This window comes from Spermophilus citellus (assembly GCF_964194105.1).
Source record: "Spermophilus citellus genome assembly, chromosome: 6".
Lineage (NCBI taxonomy): Eukaryota > Metazoa > Chordata > Mammalia > Rodentia > Sciuridae > Spermophilus > Spermophilus citellus.
Genome location: NC_138187.1, coordinates 161,699,986 through 161,722,610, shown reverse-complemented (window position 1 = coordinate 161,722,610; position 22,625 = coordinate 161,699,986). Strand labels below are relative to the sequence as shown.

General features: G+C 43.9%; 1 protein-coding gene across 2 annotated transcripts; it reads right to left on the bottom strand.

Moving 5' to 3' along the window:
• Positions 1-7,031: 7,031 nt before the first annotated feature.
• Positions 7,032-16,063, bottom strand: LOC308652108 (E-selectin-like). Of its 2 annotated transcripts, XM_081299810.1 has the most exons (12): positions 15,983-16,063; positions 15,586-15,666; positions 14,531-14,914; positions 13,937-14,044; positions 13,571-13,756; positions 12,675-12,860; positions 10,961-11,149; positions 10,579-10,755; positions 9,949-10,059; positions 9,108-9,129; positions 8,934-9,006; positions 7,032-8,066 (listed from the first exon to the last, which is right to left on the bottom strand). In XM_081299810.1, exons 2-11 carry the CDS (start codon positions 15,620-15,622, stop codon positions 8,949-8,951), a joined length of 1,458 nt encoding a protein of 485 aa, XP_081155936.1. In that variant the 5' UTR covers positions 15,623-15,666; positions 15,983-16,063; the 3' UTR covers positions 7,032-8,066; positions 8,934-8,948. The 2 variants fall into 2 exon arrangements, with proteins under 2 accessions (XP_081155936.1, XP_081155937.1); XM_081299811.1 differs by lacking the exon at positions 12,675-12,860.
• Between the last annotated feature and the right edge of the window lie 6,562 nt (positions 16,064-22,625).

The window sequence follows — 22,625 nt, the reverse complement described above, 5'->3', positions numbered from 1 at the left end:
TTTCCCCACCATTCGTGTCTTATACATGTACTTAGGGTAGTGATGTCTCACTCATTCCACCATCATTCCTACCCCCTGGCCCTCTCCTTTCCCCTCCCTCCCCTTTGCCCTATCTAAAGTTCCTCGACTACTCCCAAGTTCCCTGCCGCATCCCCATCACCATTTTGAGTCAGCATCTTCATATCAAAGAAAACATTCGGCGTTTGTTTTTTTTTTTTTTGGAATTGGCTAATTTCACTTAGCAGTATATTCTCCAACTTCATCCATTTACCTGCAAATGCCATGATTTTATTCTCTTTTAATGCTGAGTAATGTTCCACTATGTATATATACCGTTTCCCTATGCATTCATCTACTGAAGGACATCTAGATTGGTTCCACAATTTAGCTATTGTGAATTGTGCTGCTATAAACATTGATGTGGCTGTGTCCCTGTAGTATGCTGATTTAAGTCCTTTGGGTATAAACTGAAGAGTGGGATAGCTAGGTGAAATGGTGGTTCCATTCCCAGTTTTCCAAGGAATCTCCACACTGTTTTCCAGATTGGCTGCACCAATTTGCAGTCCCACCAGCAATGTATGAGTGTGCCTTTTCCCCCCACATCCTCATCAACACTTACTGTTGTTTGTATTCTTGATGGCTGTCATTCTGACTGGAGTGAGATGGTATCTTAGAGTAATTTTGATTGGCATTTCTCTAATTGCTAGAGATGTTGAACATTTTTTCATATATTTGTTGATGGATTGTATATCCTCTTCTGAGAAGTGTCTGTTCAGTACCTTGGCTCATTTATTGATTGGTGTTTGTTGTTGTTGTTATTTGTTTGTTTTTGGTGTTAAGGTTTTTGAGTGCTTTATATATCCTAGAGATTAGTGCTCTATCTGATGTGCTTGTGGTAAAGATTTGCTCCCATTCTGTAGGCTCTCTATTCACCTCACTGATTGTTTTGCTGAGAAGAAGTTTTTTAGTTTGAATCCAACTCATTTATTGATTCTTGGTTTTAATGCTTGTTCTACAGGAGTTTTATTAAGAAATTTGGGGTCTAATCCGACATGATGGAGATTTGGGCCTACTTTTTCTTCCATTAGGAGCAAGGTCTCTGGTTTAATTCCTAGGTCCTTGATCCACTTTGAGATGAATATTGTTCATGGTGAGAGAAAGAAGTTTAATTTCATTTTGTTGTCATGTCTCCATTTTAAAAATCTAATTTCATTTATTTGTGTCTTTTTTCTTTTTCTTGGATAGCTTAGCTAAAGGTTTGTTGAGTATTTTTTTATTTTTAAAAAACCTACCATTTAATGCCAAATGTTTTCTCTGATATAAGGTGACTCATAATGGGGTAGGGAGGGGGAGCAAGGGAGGAGTAGAAGAACTCTCCTTAGGGCAGAGGGTGGAAGGGAAGGGAGGTGGCAGGGGGTAGCAATGATGGTGGAATGTGATGATCATCATTATCCAAAGTACATGTATGAAGGCACAAATTGGTGTGAACATACTTTTATACAACCAGAGGTATGAAAAATTATGCTCTATATGTGTAATATGAATTGTAATGCATTCTGCTGTCATTTATTTAAAAAAGAAAAGAAAAAAAGAAAAACCCTACCATTTGGTTCACTGATGTTTTGTATTCTTTTTAGTCTCTATTTTGTTTATTTCTGTGCTGATATGTGAATTTCGAGTTTGGTCTGTCCTTGCTTTTCTAAGCCTGTGAGATACTTCCTGGGGTACATGGCCTCCTTTCTGCCTTGCACATGCACTCTTTCCTGTGCATGCTCCTTTCCTTAGCTCTGCATGCCCTGCACTCCTTGCTGTGAAAGCCGCTCCCACTTTTGCTGCATTGAACACATTTTGGTGTTTTGTGTTTCCATATCATTTATTTTGATAAATGTTTTAACTTCCTTCCAACTTCCTTGAAAACTCACTGTTCAAAAGTACTGTCCAGTCTCTATGCATTTGTATAATTTCTAAAATTTAGTTTCTTATTGACTTGTAGATTTGTTCCATTGTGATCAGAAAAAATATAGGATGTGATGTCAGTTTTGGGGGCGTTCAAGACTTATGTGTCCCGCTACATGGCCTTTGCTAGAGAAAGTTACTTATGAAAAGAATAATAAAGAATGTTTCTTTTAAAAGCTCAGTGAGATCCAACAGGATTAAGCATTTTCTGGAGATGATGTTCATTAGGTCCATTTGGTCTAGAGTGCAGCTTAACTCTGAGTTTCTTTCTGATTCTTTGTCTGGATGATCTGTCCACTGGTGCAATGAAGAACCTCAGCATTGCTCTATTGGAGGACATCTCTCCCCACATCTGTTACTGTTGTTATAAAACTAGGAGTTCTGATATGAGGTGCATGTAGATGGACAACCATGACATCTTGTTGAACTGATCCCATGGTCATTGCACGGTGACTTACTTACCTCTTACAGTTTTTGCCTTCAGGTAACTAGTTTTCTATGTGCTTGGAATATCACTTCCTTCATTTCACTTATAGTCTGTGTGTCTTTATGGGTAAAGTGGGTTCTTGTAGGCCACGTGTTGTTTGGTTTTAATTTTCAATCAATTCAGCCAGTCCCTATCCTCTAACTGGAGAACTTGGTCCGCTTACATTCAAGGCTGTCACTGATGCGTAAGGATTTGTGTCCTTTAAACATCTTTTTTTCCTCTTCCATCTTGTGATTTGATGATACACTCTATTAATAATGCTATTTTCTATTTCTCCTTTTTGTCCCCTCTTCTTGTGGGACTTACACTGTCACATGCTTTCACAATGGTAGCTATCTTTCTTTCACTTCTTCCGTACAGCTGGTCTGGGTTCCTGCATTCCCTCCCTTTTTTCTTGTCGCAAGACTTATTTCCCTCACTTTCTGAAGCATAGCCTTCTGGACATTCTAACCTTGATTGGCGATTATTTTCTTTCAGGATTTCACACATGCCATTCCATTTCCCACTCACGTGTAGGATTTATACTGAGAAATCTGCTTTAATCTCATTGGTGATACTCTTTTTGGCACTTTTCTCTTGCTGATTTTATAAAACTTTTGTTGTCTTCTATTTTTAAGAGCTTTGGGATGCTGTGGTCAAGATGTATTCTGGCCACGTCTGTTTGGGGTCCTGTAAGCCTCCAGTACTTGGACATCCATGTCTTCACCAAGATCAAAGGATTTTCTGCTAGTATTTCATTGAACAGGTTTTACACAAGCCTCACTTTTTTCTCCTTGCTTTGGGTATTCCAGAAATGCAGATGCCTGTTCATTGAATGGTGTCCCAAAGAGTTTGAATGATCTCACCATTATTTTTTTTAAATCTGGGATATTAGGACAAATTGTTCTTCAAGTTCAGTTTAGCAGTTTAGTTTCTGCTAAAACTAGTCTGTTTTCAGGCTTTTAACTGTATTTGATTTATTAAGCTCTTCATTTCTAGGATTTCTGCTTAGTTCTTTTCAAAATCTCTGCTGAATTTCTTATCTGTGTCCTGCATTGTCTTCCTAATTTCATTTAAATTGTGTATCTGTATTCTCTTGGCTCTCAATGAACTTTTTTACACTCATTCTTTTACATTCTTTTTGTTGTTGTTGTTTTAACTAGTTCTACATGACAGTAGAATGCATTTTGATGCATCATAAGTGGAGTATAACTTCTCATTCTCCTGGTTGTACATGATGTAGAATTACACCAGTTGTGTAGATATATATGCACCTAGGGTAACGATGTCCAATTCATTCTACCATCCTTCCTACCCTCATGCTCCCTTTTCTCCCTTCACTCCCCTCTGTCTAATTCAAAGTACCTCTATTCTTCACTAGCCCCCTCCCTTTATTGTGAATTAGCATCCACATAGGGGAGAAAACATTCCGCCTTTGATTGTTTGGGGTTGGTTTATTTTGCTCAGCATAATATTCTCCAGCTCCATCCATTTACTGGCAAATACCATAATTTCATTCTTCTTTAAGTCTGAGTAATATTCCATTTTATATATATAACACATTTTCTTTATCCATTCATCTATTGAAAGGCACCTAGGTTGGTTCCATAGTTTAGCTATTGTGAATTAAGCTTCTATAAACATTGATGTGACTGTGTCACATTTAGGTAGAAACTGAGGAGTGGGAGAACTGGGTCAAATGGTGATTTCATTCCAAGTTTCTAAGGAATCTCCATACTGCTTTCCAAATTGGTTGCACCCATTTCAGTTCCACCAGCCATGTATAAGTGTACCTTTTTCCCCACATCCTCACCAACATTTATTTTTACTTGTATTCTTGATAATTGCCATTCTGACTGGAGTGAGGAAAAAATTTCAGTGTAGTTTTAATTTACATTTCTCTAATTGTTACAGATGTTGAACATTTGTTTATATTTTGTTGACCAATTGTATTTCTTCTTCTGTAAAATATCTGTTCAGTTCCTTAGCTCACTTATTGATTGGATTATTTGGGTTTTAGGTGTTAAGTTTTTTTAGTTCTTTAGATATCCTGGAGATTAATGCCCTATCTGAGGTGCAGGTGGTAAAGATTTTCTCCCACTCTATAGGCTCTCTCTTCATGTTCATGATTGTTTCCTTTGTTGTGAAGAAGCTTTTTAGTTTGATTCCATATCATTTATTGCTTCTTGATTTTACTTCTTGCATTTTAGGAGTCTTGTTAAGGAAGTCAGTTCCTAAGCCAACATGGTGGAGATTTGGGCCTACTTTTTCTTCTATTAGGTGCAGGGTCTCTGTTCTAGTGCCTAAGTCCTTGATCCACTTTGAGTTGAGTTTCATGCAGGGTGAGAGATAGGGGTTTAATTTCATTATGCAGCATATGGATTTCCAGTTTTCTCAGCGCCCTGATTAATAGAACATATTTCTGTTTTTCTTTTTCTCTTAAATAATACTTCTAAGCTAACATGAAATATAAAATTCAAGGGAAAACAGTTCTTTCCTATGATACTCTTATAGTCAGCCATAAATGTTTTAGCCAGAGGGACCAGGTCAAGAATTAAACCCTATATTCTTGGAGATTTCAGATATTCTGATTCTTTGATAACAGTGAGATCCTTCAGGTGTTTTTCAACTCAGTATACAGCAGGCCTGTGGAGTAACACTGCTCCAGATGAGAGAACATATATATTTGGGGTGGAATAAAGAAAATACTCTTGGTCTAATCTTAAAAGATAATGAAGTCTGAAGTCTAAATGAGCATGAACTGATTAGCATAAGCAATGTAGAATTGAGACTGGCAGCAGGCAAAGACTTCAGAAAAGGGGCTTTATTTCTCTGGCCATAATGAATTTTTTAGGATATGATTCTTTTTTTCATATACCATAAAGTTCTGAAGCAAGGGCCTCTGTGTAAACCACCTCACACACTAGGATGGTGACAATCAAAGAGATAGACAATAGCAAGTGCTATTCAGAGTGTGGAGAAATTGTAACTCCTATACATCACTGGAGGGACTATAAAATGATGCAGGCCCTTTGGGAAAGGGTTTGGTGTTTCCTCAAAAATGAAACATAGTTACCATATGACCCAATTCCATTTCTAGGAATATGCCCCAAAAATGGATAATATGAAGCCTACCTAAACACATGCTCCTGCACATTCACAACTATATTAGTCACAGAGCCAGAAAGAAAAGACCACCCAAGGCACATGGGTTGACAAGTGGAGAAGCAAAGTGTGCCGTGTGCTTGCAATGGAACGTGATTCCACCAGGACACAGAGGAGGTGCCGATGCATGCTGCAGCAGGGGGCCCTGGGGACATCACCAAGTGGAAGAAGCCAGACAGACGGTCACCTGTGAGTCTGCTGATGTGAAGTTCCCAGAATAGGCAAATCCATAGGTGCATAAAACAGGTTAGTAGTTGTCAGGGACAGGAGGAAGAGAAGAATGGGGAGAAACTGCTAATGGGGACAGGTTTCTTTGGGGGGTGATAGAATATTCTGGAGTTAGATTGTGCTGCTGGTTGCTTGATCTTGCAAAATTTAAAAAGGCATATTTCATTTGTACATTTTATTTCAATGCATTTTTTTTTCTTTTTTGATACCAGGGATTGACCCCGGGGGCACTCAGCCACTGAGCCACACACCCAGCCCTTTTATGTCTTTATTTGTATTTTGAGATAGGATATTGCTACATGGCTGAGGCTGGCTTTGAACTTGTGATCCTCTTCCTCCTCCTCCTGCCTTGGCTTCTTGAGCCTCTAGGATTATAGGCATGCACCTCTGCACCCAGCTGCAATTAAAGTTTTAAGAAAGAGCCTATACAGAGATAAATATGCACATATTTATTGTCAGACTTTAACTGCTATGTCAAGTATAATAAACCTGCAAAACCTTAAATAAATACACACATTAAAACTGTAAACTACTCTAAGTCATAATTTAAAATACTATTTGAAGCCCAAACAAACACCACATTTATATTTCATGCAGTTATTTCTAATGCAGAATATGTAAATATTTACAACATTTGAGCAATTTCAGAAAAAAATAATAACTCTTTCCATATGTAATCTGATCACGATAGTCCCCCTTCCCTGAGTCCTTCTGCCCCTTAAGAAACCTCTACTTTCTCATCTTTATCACACCTCCTGTTTACTGCTGGCTCCACCACTGCCAACATTCAGGCAGCACTTACTTGAAATGTTCCTCTTCAACATGCCAAGTTAAAAGAAATGTGGGAAAGCTTTGATGTGGGCAGCTTTGGCACTTACTGACCAGGAATGTCTCCTTGTCAGTGATACCTGGAAGTTCCTTAGGAATTTTAAACTCTCCTTAGAAACATAACACTCTCTTCCAGGAATTCTAATATACAGAATAAAACAACTAAAAATAATCATTACACTTTTCACTCTAAAAATCCACTTGGTGCTTTACATGGTGAATTCCTATGAATTTAAAATCTTACATAATACAAAAGAATTGAATTTACATCAGACATTTGGCTAACCCCTTTGTAGGAGGGCAAAGCACATCAATATGTCTACATGTATTTTTACAAAGAAAGTCACAAAATTGTATCTTCATTTGTTTGTGTTGATGCTTTTTTTTATTAGCTACACATGACTTTACAATGATCTTGACAATTCATGCATTTATGATGCTTTTATCAAATCAGAAAATTTGGCCTCATGGAAGTTTCATCATGGAAAGCAATAATTTGTGTAAAAACTATGGTAACAAGACTCAAACCCTGTGTTCAGCTTTCACTCTCCTGAGAGCATCATGTCCCACACAATTGCAATAAAACCTCAGAACATCATACTTGTTTGCATGTTTGTTTTACATAAATCTACAGCAAATGCAAATTTAAATTTGTTAATAAACAAGGAGGTGGCAACCTAGATCAGGAATATTTACCCTATCATAGTCAACAACACCTACCAATGTCAAAAGTCCCTTGTAAACCTTGTTCTAAATTAAGAATTGAGGAGGAGCATACTATATTCAAGGCAAATAGGAAGACTACTACCTCTAAGAACACTTTAAAAGCCCTGAGTCCCACAGGGACATGATCAGGACCATGCTTGGTGATCCTGGCACTGAGTACTAAGTAGGATTTGCACCTCGCACCACCAACAGACTCCTGTGCAGTTGTCTCTGGGCATTAAAAATCTTGTCATGTATCCCCCACCCCCAAGTTGGAAGCCAAATATCACTGGACAATTGGTTTCCTGTAAACTATTGATAATTATAATGTACTCCTCTAAATGCAATTCTGTAACTAGCAGTTGCAACACAGTGAGGGACAAGAGAAACAGAGCCAGAAAACATTGTTTCTCCACTGAGATTCAGAGCTTCCAACGGAGAGTTAGGAAAGGAATTCTGAGTCCAGACTCTTGATTTCTTCAGCTTGCTTTGAAGAAGACCCTCTCCTCTAATAGCCTAGCCAGCAATTTCTTTGTCCTGAGAATAGGAAGAGAAGATTGAGTCTTTTTGATGGAAGACTGCACTTGGCTCTGAACTGAATCCACTGAAGACATGGTCCCAGCTGTCAAGGCACAAGGACAATGGGCCAGGAAGGCCAGGGGGCAGGACACCTCTGCTGTCTTCAGTGGTTCAGTCTAGTTCCCGGGATGCAGTGTTCCTGCAAGTGCAAGCAAACATGCACGTCACCAGAAAACTTCAGCATAATGCATACTGTAAGTGACAACAAAATGCACATCCCAGCACAGGCTACTTGTGCATTCTGGCTGGGGCCACCCAAATAGCAACATCAAGTGCTGTTCCGTTAGAACAGGGAAACTATTCTTTACGGCACAGTAATGGTGGCTACAGGTGATCATGTATCTGTTAAACCCTGCAGAAAGCACAACAAGTGAACACCAAAGTAACCTGGGGACTTTAACTAATAATAATGCATCTCTACTGATCCATCAATTGCATCATATGAATCATGCTAGTTCAAGATGCTGGTAACTCTAAGATTTTTCAATTTTTCCATAAACCTAAAGTTGCACAAAAATAATATTTCTTTAAGTATTTCAGGAGACTTTACTTGACCCTTCCAAATCCTCACAAAGCAGAGCAGATGTTTAAGAACACAAATTCTAGAACCAGACTGCCTGTGCTTGAATCCTGCTACACCACTTAGGAGCTTTGAGACTTCAGGCAAGTCACTTAGCTTCTCTCTGCCTCCTCTGCTCCATCTAAGTCAGGAGAAATAGAATAATCATCCTATCTCATGGAGTTCCTAGCTTAGAACAGTTCCTAGGGCACAGTAAGTGCCACATAAGGGTCAGTTGTCACCATCATTGTTATCTTTCATAAAGGAAATGGCTCAAGAAAGCCAGATCTCTGTTTCTTCTCTCTCCTGCAAAGAAACAAAACACCTTTCCAGTAAGTGCCATGGAGATGGAGAGGTCCTGAGGACAATGCAGGCTGGAAGGGGCCCAAGGATGAGCAGAATGCCTAGGGAGGCGCTCCCTCATGACATGCCACTTGCAAGTCTTACCAGACTCCTTTGAGCTTAGATGGAGTCCAGAGGCACCTGGCGGTTTCCATGGGATTCAAGGCTTTGGCAGCTGCTGTGGGACAGGTGAGAACAGTAATAAGCCACTGTTTCCACATGAAGAGAGGAAAATGTTCAGAAGGTTCACAGAAGGCTTTTTACAAGAATGCAACTTACCTCGCAGGGACAAATTTCCTTGCTGCAAGAGAAAGAAAACCATTCCTTTAGACCAAATGGCCTTTAAGGACATTGCCAATCCAGACACGATATAACCTGGTGACTAAGGCAAATGCAGAGTGCACAACAATAAAAGGACAAACCCAAGTCAGGAATTTTTTTTTTACATAGACTTTCTTATTTCTTAAATGTCTGAAGTAGTTTTAACATTTTTCTGCGAGTGAGACGGTACATGGCTACGGTCGCGGCAACTCAGGAGGCTGAGGCAGGAGGATTGCAAGTTCAAAGCCAGCCTCAGCAATTTAGCAAGGCCCTGTCTTAGAATAAAACATACAAAGGGCTGGGGATGTGATTAAGATCATATGGTTAAGATCCCCTGGGTTCAATAACTGGGATTTAAAAAATAAATAAATAACGTGTTTTTCGATACTCTTTAAGCCAAACAAACCATGAGTGTGAATAGATGTGTTCACATATTCCTTAGGCAATATTCCAAAATAAGACTGTATTCCAAATAGTTTTTTAAGGAAGCATTTATCCAACTTTCCAGGAGCACAAATCATGTCAGTCCCATTGCACAACTTCAGAGACAACACAGAATTCAAAGCAAGTAGCACCTCTTGGAGTTGAGCAATGTTAACACAGCTAACATTTATATTTCCTAAAATACTTCAAATTTCATGTTGCTTTATGAACTCTTCCTAAGACTTTTGCTTAATTATAAAGCAGTATATTAGTGTTTGTGCAATTACTAGATTCTAGTAACTGTCTAAATTTATAAGAGAAACCATAACTCATCAATGAGAAAACATATTTGGAGCACATTCATAAGCTCCCGCACCTTTCTTCCGAAAGTATTTCAGAAGCCAGAGGAGAACTGACGTCAGTGCCACGAGGGAGGTTCCTGCAGCAGAAAGTCCAGCTGCCAAGGGAGTGCTGGACTCGGGGGGAGCTGCAGCAACAGAGGAGAGGATGGGCATGAGGAGCTGGCTTGAAAGTCTTTCTGTCCGTCCACTTCTCCTTTTCTATTACCTTGTTCCCAGGAGCAGAAGCCCCATCTGGTTCAAGTCATGAGGCAGAGGTGGCTAACCGGCCTTTTAGACCTGTCCAGCTCCCCTTGGCTGTCCCAGCTCTGCCAGGCAGAACTCTACCCTGCCAGCTCTTTCACACCCCTCACCCTGCCCTGCTGGACACTGTGCTGTACTTGCTCAGCCGCCCCCCGCCCCCCACACACACACTTTCTGTTTCACCCTCTTCCTTTCCCCTCCAGGTCTTCTTTGCCACTGTTAGAATTCTACCCATTCCGTCCACATGCCACATCTACCATTTTCTTCCTATCTCCATAAACTTAAATATGTGCAAATGCTTAACCACTCTGATATGGGCCCAGTGCACCTTTAATTGCTCTAGTAAGACAGCTCCCTCGCTTCTCTCTGGTCTCCCAGACAACCAGCATCAACCAATGCATTACCTTCACAGGTAGGCAACGTCCCAGACCAGTGTCCTGTGGCATCACACGTCAGAGCTGCAGAGCCATTGAGCATCCAGCCCTCAGGACATGCAAACTCACACACAATGCCAGACACAGGCTCCCCACTGCAGCTCATGTTGACCTTTCCTGGAGCTGCGAGGCTTGAACACTGTACCACTGCAAATGACAGGCACATGGGGGGGGGGGGTTAGGAAACATCTGCTGCAAACTTGTAAAGTGGCCCAAGTCACCACAAGCCTAACTTATAAACACTACATACAACTCAGCATGTGGGAAATTAGAATCAAGCCCCCTGAGACCACTGAGGCTCACAATCTTATGAGGCATGTGACCTGCACCCTCAAGTCTGAACTCACCCTACCTTGGCAGGAAGGGACCTCGTGTGTCCACTGCCCCTGAGATGTGCACTCCAGTTGAGCTGATCCATGTAAGTCAAAGCCATCCTCACAGTGGAAGGTGCAAGAGGACCTGTAGGTGAACTCTCCAGTAGGGGAAGGAGAGCACTTCACGGAGCCATTCAGGGGCACAGGGAGAGCATCGCACTGCACAGCTGGAAGGCAAGAGTGAGCCCTGTGGAGCCCCGTGTGCCACGTGGCTGCAGGGGTCTCCAGGCAGCACCCCATGAACATGTACATTCATTTTTCCCCCTGGGCTCCCCAATAGCTTCTGTCTTAAAGCCAAGTAGAAACAAAGACAGTATCTTTGCATGTAGGCTCTCACTGTCCCAGTCCCCTGTGAGGCCACACTGGAGCTTTTGGATTCCTCTGCAAAGAAAATCCTGGCTCCCAGGAGAACCTACATCTGGATCTATTTTGGAGTCTCCAGAAGCACTAGGAAGACAAACCACCTGGCCTCACTCTGGGCTAGATAAAGCTCCACCCTGCAGAGCTGAGGCTCAAAACGGTGGTCAGAAAATACCACTGAGAGACTGCAGGCCATTTGGTATTTGACCACCCAGTTCATTTAGGACTAAGCAACACCCAAAAAGTAGAGACTCCTCATTATTCCCTGACCAAATGGGAAGATGACTGTTTCCTTTGAGTTCCAGGCCCTCACCTATAAGGGCATCTACTAAACAACAGCCGTTAACCGGGAATTGAGCACTGTTCTTCTGACATGCAAAAGAAGTTAAGTCAAAGGAAAGATTTTATGCGTCCAGAGGGCAATTACAGATACTGGGTGCGTGCAGATGGCTAAAAAGAAAGGAAGAGAAGAAGGCACCAGGAATATGTGCCAGCTTGTAGCTGGCTTTGGGGTTGCAGCTCTTTGCCCCTGGAAACCATTCCATGCTGTATTTGCTATGAGGAAGCTGGTGCCTGATAAGAAATCTGCGTGTCTCCAATATCCTGGAGTTAAGTTTCAGTGCTCATGTGTGTGCAAAGCCATCTCCCACCTGACCCACACAGGGGGCTTCCCCATCACTGCTAGATACTAGCAGTTGTAGAAGAAAGGAGGAATGAGAAGAGTTTCAGCTTCAGGTCATGTTCTCATTCTGCTTTCTAAATTTTCTAATGTGATTTTCTTTAGACTAAGAATTCTGCCTATTCCATGCCTCTGTCTACAAAGTATATTAACATAGCATTTTTAAAAACCAGCAAAGCATTTTCTCATGCTACTATATATGGTCCTTTCCCTGGTTCTTTCACATGAGTCTCAGGTATGAATGTCACTCATCAAATCTGACATCTGTGGTTAAAATGAACATGTGCTTTCATTTTCCCTGCACAAGCTTGAAGATCACTGCTCTTTTAGAATGGAAAGTGTAAGGAGAGAATCCCTGGCTCATCTGTACACACTGGTGTTTGCTGTGTCCACTGCCTTTGTGCTGTGCATTCAACCTGGGCTGGTCCCAGCAGCCTGAAGCCCCCTTTGCAGCTAAATTTGCAAGAGGACTTGAAGGTGAGCTCTCCAGCTGTGGAGTAGCTACAGTGCACAGAGCCATGCTGAGGCCGGTGGATGGCTTCGCATGTCACAGCTGAAACACATGTTCCCATTTATATCAGCAGGCTGGCTTGCCCACTTCAAGTATAGGTTGAGAAAGAGAATGCTTACTTCATCCAATATGGACACTCTACCTTTACACAGCGGCTTCTCGTCATCCCAGTTCCCAGAGGAGGTACACGTGAGGTTCTGAGCTCCCACTCGTTCGAATCCTGCCTTACAGCCAAATGTACATGTGGTGTTCCAGGGGGAGCGTCCAGGGCCCAGGCCACAATCCATGGTTCCATTGGCTGGATTTGTCAAAGCAGCACACTCCACCACTGGGGAGTTGAAAGAGCTCCATGAATTTCACAGAAGCCTATTTTTACCTCCTATTAACTTGGAATTCATAACAGTGAGGAAGCCACATTCGAAGGGCAGATCCCAAAGTCAATGCTTGGGAACATAATCACCCACAATGAAGCTGTTGTCTGTTTTTATCAATGTTTCCATCTTTTCCTATCTATTTCTACTTTGTGCAAAATGGTCTCCATTTATAAAAAGGCAAAAATGAATAAAAAATAGATTACTGGTCAGGATTTTTGACTAGTTGTGATAATAACAATGCTGACATACAAATTGAGTGGGATCAGAAGGACGGAATTTTTTTGTCTCTTCTCCAGAAAAATAAGATTGAGACAGAAAAAGGAGATGCTGAGCCTGCTGGTGGTCCTTGTCTTAAGCTAGTCCCAGGGCAGGGTGAGGCAGACAGGGAAGGGAGAAGAGAAGGGAGGTCATTAGGATTCTGCAGGGCGGTTCTGCATTTCCCTGATAGTCTCCTTTGTAAGTCACCAGAACCTCAGAACTTCCCACTTCAAACACAGAATATAAACCTCCCTCAAACCAAGTAAATAAGATTTACTAAAGATGGCGGGGGCCGGGGGGTGGGGGTGGGGTGGGGAACTCCCTGGGGTTTGCAAGGAGTAGGAAGGAAACCTGGGTTAGAGAAGGGTGAGCTGGTGTCACCCTGTGCATTCTGAGGGAGATTTACCTCTGCAGGTGGGAAGAGGAGCGCTCCATTCCCCAGAGGATGTACACCGGGTGGTCTCCACGCTGCTTGGCAGGTAGCCACTGTCACAGCTGACGGAGCAGGAGGAACTGTAGCTGAAGGTCCCAAAGGGTGAAGTGCAAACCAGCCTCCCGTGCTCAGGGTCTTTCTGTGCTTTACAGGTCACAGCTGGAAAAGGGACCCAAGTCAGTTCTGCCAGCTTTCACTTGGGACGGGGGTTGGGGGGATGGGGAAGACAGGCTATGACTGTGGTCCAGGGAAAGGAGGACGTGCAGGCCCGACTCCAGACCAGCCGGGGCAGGGGAGGGTGCCTTGCCTCAAGTGAAGAGAAGGCGAGGACACACTTACCGTGCTCGCACTCGAGTCCACTGAAGCCGGGGTGGCACCTGCAGGTGTAGTTGTTGATGGTCTCTATACACTCCCCGTGGCCGCTGCAGGAGGCTTGGGTGCAGGCAGCTGCAGGAAACACAGCTGTGAGGACAGGTCTGTGGTGCTTGTGGGAAATTCCTCACAATTTAGGATCAACTGCATGTAATGACGTCACCTAAGTTATGGGGTGCCTCACAAAATGCCAAACCTGAGCTCCAGGTTCGTCTCACATACTTGATGTTAATGTTGGAGGTGTCGGGAGGGGGTGCAACAACACCATGCACAGAGACTCCCTCAGCACACGCCACGAGACACTTCCCCTGCCACAAGCAAACCAGCACTTGAGCTGCCATGGTGCATCTATGTGGCATTCTGTAGGGGTGTGGCCTCCCCGCGTGCACTCACACTACACATGTGCACACGTTCTTGCCTACATCTGTGCCAAGGAGTAAAGGGGGGCCTTGGCAGGAACACCCAGTTTTCAAATCACATGTTTGAGAGCAAAGAGGCCACGGTGGAGACCAGTGGCTGCCACTGTGAGTCTTCAGGTTGTGGCTGCCTGTGGCTCCCTACCTGTATAGCACAGCGCGAGTTTCTTTTTACTGCAACTCTCATCGTTCCACTTGCCGGAACTTTCTGGTCTCTTGATGTAGATCTCCACGCAGTCCTCGTTTTTCTGCTTATTATTGGGTTCTCCTGGAGCCCAGTTCTTGGCTTCTTTAGTCAGGGGCTTCTGGGTCCCCACCCAGATCCACACACCATTGACTTTTCTGATGCCGATCCAGTAATAACTTGGAGAATAGCTCAACGTGGCGTTCAGGTACTCGATCTCCTCTTTGTTTTGAATTGCGACCAGGTGTGTGTACCTTTGCTGACAATAAGCACTAGCCTCATCATAAGTCATGTTTATCCTGGACACATTGTAAGTCCAGGCCGCGCTGTCTTTAATGAGGAGCACTAGGGGTGGAACAAGAGAGAATGGCAGCGTTTAGTCCTGCTGGACTTAACTCTAGCTCTCTGGGTCTTTACTATCTTATTTATGCCAGTCTCTGGATTTGGGGTGACAAAATTTTTCACCTTTTCAAAAGTAAGAAGAGGAAATAAATATTAAAGAAACCAGAGTTTCCTGTGCATCATTTCTTTGGCCAACCACCCCCAGGGCTTTGCTGTCCCCACCTTCGTAACAAATTTGTTATTCTGCTGGTGACTCTGCAGTATTGAGCCCTTAGTATGAGCCACCAGGTGCTGGGAGAGGCACTTTTCAACCGAATATAACATATTTTGGAATTTTATATTTGGAATATAAAATCACACAGTGCAGTCAGATTGTTGCCTACTTCAAGTTTGTCAAGATGTCCCCACATGTACCTAAACTACTGTACCATTGAATTGTCACAGTGCCTACGTAGGCCATTTTTGATCAACGTTTTACACATATGGAAATATGACACTAAGAAGTGAATTTCCCTAGTGCCAGGCGGGAAGAGGCCAGGGATGCTGCTAAGCACCCTCTGCACAGGACAGCCCCACACGAGGAACAATATCCTGGTCTACAATGTCAGTAGGGAGGTGATGAGAAACCCTGGTCCAGTGTTACCAAAAGTGAGAGTGGAGAGAATCTGACTTACAAAAAGTGAGAGTGGAGAGAATCTGTGAAGCAATCATGGCCTCAGGACTTCTCACCGATAGATTAGACTTGAAGTTCTTTCCTGGGGAGAAAAATTAATTACAGAAGGAAACGTTAGGCAGCCAATTACTCAAGTCATTCGAGCCTGGTGTTTAGGTACCAGCATAAGATTTGAGATAAAGGATTCCAGTGCCACAGCTTATTTGAGAGATGCTACTGGAATGAATGAATAAATTTTAAGATCTTCCTCATTTAGGTGAAAGAGAAAAGACAGGCTTTAACCACACTACAATTAAAGCTTGCACAGATCTCTTACCAGAGGCTGTTTACACATCAGTTTATTCTGAGGAATCTGTTTCATGGCCCAAGGCTGCTCTTGCAAAGGAGTCTGCACTTACAGTTCTGCGCGGTGTTCCTTGGCTCACACTGCTCAGGTGTGTTGGGATGCTTCTGTCTCCTGATCCTCTGGCACTTGCGATGTGAAATCAGCCAAGCCAAGCCCTGTTGAGCTTCGCCTCTGCTGGGCCCTTTATAGCAGGGCTCACATCCTGTGAGCAACAGGAGACTGTCCAAATCCAGTCAGGAGGAAATCACCAAGGCATCCAGAAGTTTCCTGGTAATATTTACAATGCTAAAAATTACAGTGATGTCAGAAGTGCTACCCCTCAAAGTTAATTCTCCTTTGTATTGCATTTCTGTCGAAAGATGCAAGACTTTTAATTCCAAACCATAAAGTCTAGGTCTTTAAAATGTTTAAGACTTTGTTTATTGTAATGTTGTTCACATAATTGTGGCACTGATCAGTTTCATAAACAGATAGGGAGAAAGTGTACCAAGGGTGCAGGCCAAGCAGGCCTGGCTCTGCCTGCAGGGAGCCCTGCACCCTCAGCTGCACCTCTCTTGGGAACCTGACTCAAAAGCAAGTTCCCTCCAAGGCCAAAGGGCAACATGATTGTTGGAAATTTGTACTGAGAAAGCTTCCAGGAGAAATTCAGTACCAGAGGAAGGACGGGAGAAAGGGGTGAAGAGACTGGCGATTGGCGAGGAAGGTAATTAGCACACAGATGTTTCAACCAGGGGTAAATCCACTCACCCTAACAATCATCCTGCACTCTGCCAGGTTCCTATGTCCCTGTCCCTGGGTGGGTGCTGGGAGCTGCGGGGCTTTCCTCAGGCACCCAGGGTCACTGAACAGGCCACAGACTGACCTCCCCTGGAGAGCCCCAGGACTGCAGGGGCCAGGGGAGGGAAACAGGGGGACTCTGAGCCGCCCTGTTGGTGCTGTCAGGACCTCCGCAGGGCTCTGATCTGGGCAGGGGTGGGAGGGCTAATGGGGAGAGACTTGAGTAGCTGGAGCTGTTGACCGTTAACCGCCTTCTACACAATGCAAAATTCCCCCCAGAAACAGGCCAGTGAGAGGGCCTCCGTTCCACTGTGTCTCCCAAGCTCTGAGGATGTGGCTGAGTGTCCCTGGGACAACCTCCCTCTGGGGATCCCTCCCCCACCCCTCCATGGGGGAGAGGAAAGGAAAAAAAGAACAAGTGCAGACACAGGCGCAGCCCAGATTGCGCCTCCTTGCCTGCACTGTCCCCTCCCAGGCGCCAAGGGTTCCCACTGGATCTCCCCTTTTCCTGGAAGTCCCTTGTCCCGCCCCCACGCCCTTCAATTGGACATGGAGATGTTAACCACCGCTGCTTCTGTGCCTGGGCCCAGACATTCTCATCTTCATGGCAAAGGGGCACCCCTGAAGGAGGGAGGGGGCCAGCCTGAGGATTGGGGTCCCAAGCAAATGCTAGAATCTTAACCGTGGCTATCTGTGGATAGGGATCTGTTGGAAAGTAGCTCTGTCCATAACCACAAGTGAAAGAGCCTCCATGGAGATGTCGATCTGTGTCAGGGTCCTCACTGCCAGTGTCACTGGGAGACTAGGCAGCCTGTCTCCTGGGTCTTCCCGCTCTCCTTCCTCTGGGGAAGTGTATGTCACCTCAAAGTACTTATTTTTTACAGCCTTGCTAAACCACCACCACCAAAATATATATATATATACACTTTGATAATATGTAAGTTACCTTGGCAGAGACTTAGGTAAAGGGGGAATCCTAATCAAGTCCCAATCTTATTTGTAGAATACAAGCAGAACATAAAAAATCCTTGCACACAGAAAACTGTGAAATAAAATTAATCAGTGTACAACTACATTACACAGTGGCAGCTCTTATCTGATAAAAACATAAGTACATTTGATGCAGACTTGGTGTAGGTCCCTGCAAATTCATTTCTCAGGAAAGCTGAGTCACTCACTGGGGGTTTGTAGACAGATGAACATCTGGGTGGATGTTCTCCACACCCAATGAAGAAGTGGGGTTCTCAGATTAGAGTATGAAGAAGAATCACTTGAGCGTCTCATTTATCATATACAACTTCAGATCAATAATTAGAGACACTGACTTAATCATTCCAGGTGGGACCCAGGAATTCGTGCTTCAAACGAATATTTGAGGTGGTTTTGACGGAGCAATCTGACTTCACCACACTTTGAGATGTATAGACCCAGAGTATCTAATTTGGAGGAAATATCTGATAAAGTCCATTTGGGGTGCTCAAATATACATAAGTACCAGCATTTTGACCAGAGGTTCACTAAAGTTAATCATGGATCCTACTCTTGGGAAATGAATTTTGACAGTGCTGGGTAAATACAAGGGATATTTAGGATGAGTTGTTGTTTTCAGTTTTCATTCATGGAAACAAAGAAAAGGAAGAGCCCCTGACAAATTGACACAAGTGTGTATATGTATATTTATTAATTTATTTTATTTTCTCCTCTGTTCGAAGAGGGCTCAGTAATTCCATTAATTCTCCTTGAGCTTCCTGGATGATTCTGAGACTTAGAATTTGGATTGTATTTTGTGTTTCCCGTTTGGCAGCACTTTATCTGGAAGCTTCTGCTCTCTGTGTAAGGATTTAAGGACTAACTAATGGGAATACCTTCAAAATGAGCCAACTCTGGTGAATTCCCAGAGCGGAAGAAAAAGTACGGGTGGGCAGGTTAATTAACAAGACTTTTCCTGAATGTGGCCGGACCGCTGACCATTGTTAACAGGAGAGAAAAAAATACCCCTGATTTCAGAAAAGCCCCCTGGCTTGTTGTCCTTGGCCCCTCGTGCTGCTTATTTTGTAAGTCAGAAGTTTCCTTAAGGAGTATTATTAGCTTGTTCTCAGGACTCATATCAGAATTGTCCACCTGGTCACTTTTTAAAGCATCACTTTGAATTTATTCTTTCACAATCAAAATGAAAAAAATCCAAATAGATCTACAAGGACACCAAATAATGATGAAAAGAGGTACTTTTACCCCCAAAGTAAAAATAGGTGATTTCAAAGAAGCGAAGTAGAAGAACATCCTGAATTTTCTAGATCTCCCTAATTGATGATTGAAATAAATTTAAAAATATTAAAAAGAAATTGAAATAACCTTTGTAAGTGGAAACATACTTTAATTAAAATGTTTGCTAACAAAAAACTGATCATTGATAGCTTAATTAGGTAAGTATTTGAAAATAGCAAGATTAACTTGATAATAATGAATATTAAATACAGTGATTTAGCACAAGAGATTTCAATTGCACTAATTAGCTCTGTAACGTGGAACAAGATTCTTTTGCCTCATCAGGTCTCAAATTCCCCATCTGGGAACCAAGGGTGCTGGACCTCAGCCCTGCTGGCTGTGAAGCTACCACATAACAATGTTATGCTTTAAGAGACCCGCGGCTTTGCTGCCCACCATTTTAAGACAAAGTTGTTGTTGTTGTTGTTATTATTATTAATATTATTATTATTATTAGTGGTGCTTGGGATTGAACCCAGGGCTTTGTGCATGGGAAGCAACCACTCTACCAACTGAGCTATATCCCCAACCCCAAGTTTTCATTATTTTTCTTAGCTGTGAAGTTTTTAGAAAACAGTTCATGTCATGCTCCACACATAGTGCCTCTGAAGACAAGCACTTTACGTACATTGCTTCATAAAATTTTACAAAGTGAAAGGCAGACATGAGTCCCATTTTGCAGAGAGGGAAACTTGGTTATTCACCTAGACAGGGTGAATACTCACCTGAACTTTTAAGTTATTAAATAGCAGAGCTGAAATTCAAAGCCACATCTGTGTGACTCTGAAGTCTGTATCCTCTTGGTCACTTCATACCTGTTTAATGCAAACCTCAGCAGGGAAGTGACCCTTAGTATTCATATGAGAAAATGTTGTAGAACTGTTATGGTTTAGAGATGAGGTGTCCCCCCAAGTGCACAGGTGTGAGACTGCAAGGTTTCCAGATGACATGATTAGATCATGGGAGGTGTGACCAGATAGGGGGTGGTTACAAGGTAGAGGTAACTGTAGGCAGGTGGGGTGTGGCTGGAGGATGGGAGTCACTGGGATCCTGCCTTTGGGGTTCCTGTTTTGTCCTGGTGAGTGAGGGGGCATGCAGTCCTCTCTCTGCTTCCTTGAAGTCATGTCCTGAGCCGCTTTCCTCTGCCAAGTTCTTTTCCCTTGATGTTTGGCCTCACCTTGGGGCCCACAACAATGGAGTCAGCTATCTATGGATGGAGACTTCTGAAACCAGGAACCAAAATAATCTTTTCTTCCTTTACATTTTTCTTGTCAAGCCTTATGGTCATAGTGACAAAAAGAAAACTCCCTCACCGCAGCTCTGAAGCTTAGTGTCCTCGGCTGTGAGTTTTTGAAGCAGATCCTAAGACACGGAAGTGCTTCCAGTTGTGTATTTGGGAGGTGACCCCAAGAAGCAGTGCAGGGGAGTAAGGGGATGAGACCAGGAAGGGAAGGAATTCAACAGGTTGGGCAACCAGGGGTCAGTCTCTCAGGGAACTCTAGGGGACAGTGCAGAAAATCTCAGAATGCCCCAGCAGGGGCAAGAGAGCAGTCCTGGGGCAGGGTTGCCCCTGCAGGGGTGGTTAATTCCAGATGGACTCCTGTGGCCAGAGGAAGTGCTCCACAAGGAAGAGCAGGGCTTGAGTTCAGAGGTGACAGCATCTGCATGTACGCTGTGTGGGTCATGGTGGGCTGCTTGTTTTCCATCATCCCCTGAACGACTTACTACACGGTCAATGGCTGCAAACCACACACAGTTACTATTTCAGAGATTCTGGAGCAGGACGTGGAAGTTGGCTGACCCATGGCAAATTAAAAAAAAAAAAAATTGCGTAGCCTGTGGGTGGCAGAACTGGGACCACACCCACTCCTCTGTGCCACCCCGTGTGCTCCTGCCTGTCGCTCTGCCTCTGCTTTAAGAGACCTGCGGCTTTGCTGCCCTACCCTGACTCCGCAGCCTCCCAGTGTCTGCAGCGGGCTCCAGCAGCCCAGCAAGTGCCCACATAGGCAGAAGGCCCGTCCAGCACCCGGCCTTTCCACGCCTGCTGTCCAGAGTCGCCTTTGCCCTAGTTAAGACTGAAGGGTGCGGGTGATTTGGGAATCAAGACGCCGGCTTCTCAGGAGCATTTGCTTCTTCCCCAGCCCCTGACCCAGCCTGGCTTTTCATAAATGATCGAAGCCATGTGCTCACGGCAGGAGGGAAAGGAGTCACGTGAGATGGGACCCCTGCTCCTGTGTCCTCGTCACAGGCGTCAGGCTCCGTGGCATCCTGGGAGGAAAGTGTGGTGCTCCTTCTCCCTACCACAGAGGGAAAGCTGTCCCTGCCACCCAAGGTGGACTTAGGAGTGCAGAGTGAGGGGGCGTGCAGCCAGAGCCTTGTCCATGGGTCAGCCTGTGGTGGTCAGCCCACAGACAGCAGCCCCAGGGCACACAGCTACACTCAAGTGGTGCCCAGACTCAGAGACAGAGCTAAGGGCAGTCATGTGCCCAGGCAGAAGATCTGCTCAACGAGGAAGTCCTGCTTAGAGCATGCAGAGCCTCCTTAAGGACCTCACGGGAATACAGGGGCCAACAGAGTAGAGGAAATGGAGCCTGGGGGAGTACCGGGGAGTGAATCTACCAAGTTATGCTTTGTCCATGTACAACCAGGCCACATTGAGGAGAGCTTTTATATAATTTTGAAACAGGATTTAAAATACTAATAATAAAATAGAAGGAGCATCAATAGTGTAGAGCAAGAGGATCATGGGAGGAAGAGAGAGAGAAGGTCCTGGGGAATGAGACTGATCAAATTATGCGTGTGCATGTATACACATGGCATAATGATTCCCACCATTATGTATAATTATAATGTACCTATAAAACAAATGAATGAAAATGATACTCTTTAAAACACCTAAGAGTTTTATGAGAAGTATAAATTGAGGCTGACCACCAACTCTAGGAGGTTATAACTTTCTATCAAAACTGGCCTGTGCCAGCAGAAAAGCAAGAAATGGACTTATTTTCTGATGAGGCTGAGAGATAGATGAGGGGACATTGTGCCTGGCCTGCAAACCTGGCCTGCTCCAGCACCCTGGCTCTGCCTGCCTCACCTACAAGCAGTCGGCTTCTATCTGTGGCAGCAGTCAGGCTGGCCAGGTGCACCCTTTCTGTCTGGTTTGTCAACGTCACAGTTTGAAAAGCTACTGTTACCATGGAGCAGAGCACCAAGGTGATGAAATGATGAATCTGACGATGAGCTACAGGCAAGCATGATCCAGAGGGGACCAGGGAAGATTTGGCTAATGTTCAAAGCAGAATTTCCCTGCCCTGGGGGTCAGCTTACTTGGCCTGTGATGTTCAAAGGCTCCTTTGCATGTTGAACAATGTTGATTTTGGAAAGCAAACTGAGTTCAAAACTCCACATATCCTTCCCTGGGGAGTGTTACGGGAATACATAGGGCAATGTCCCCAAGCCAGCAAGGCTTCATCTCTGCTTCTTACAGATAGGAAGAGAGGAAGAGATGAACAATGCCTTTTCAAGAAGTTCAGCTTTATTGCCACATCTCGTGAAAAGATGCCTCCAGTCAGCCTGGCTAGGGTGGCTGTCATGGGAGTCTTGCTCTGTGATCCTAATAACTGGAACGTGTCCCTTCCTTAGAGAGCCTTGTC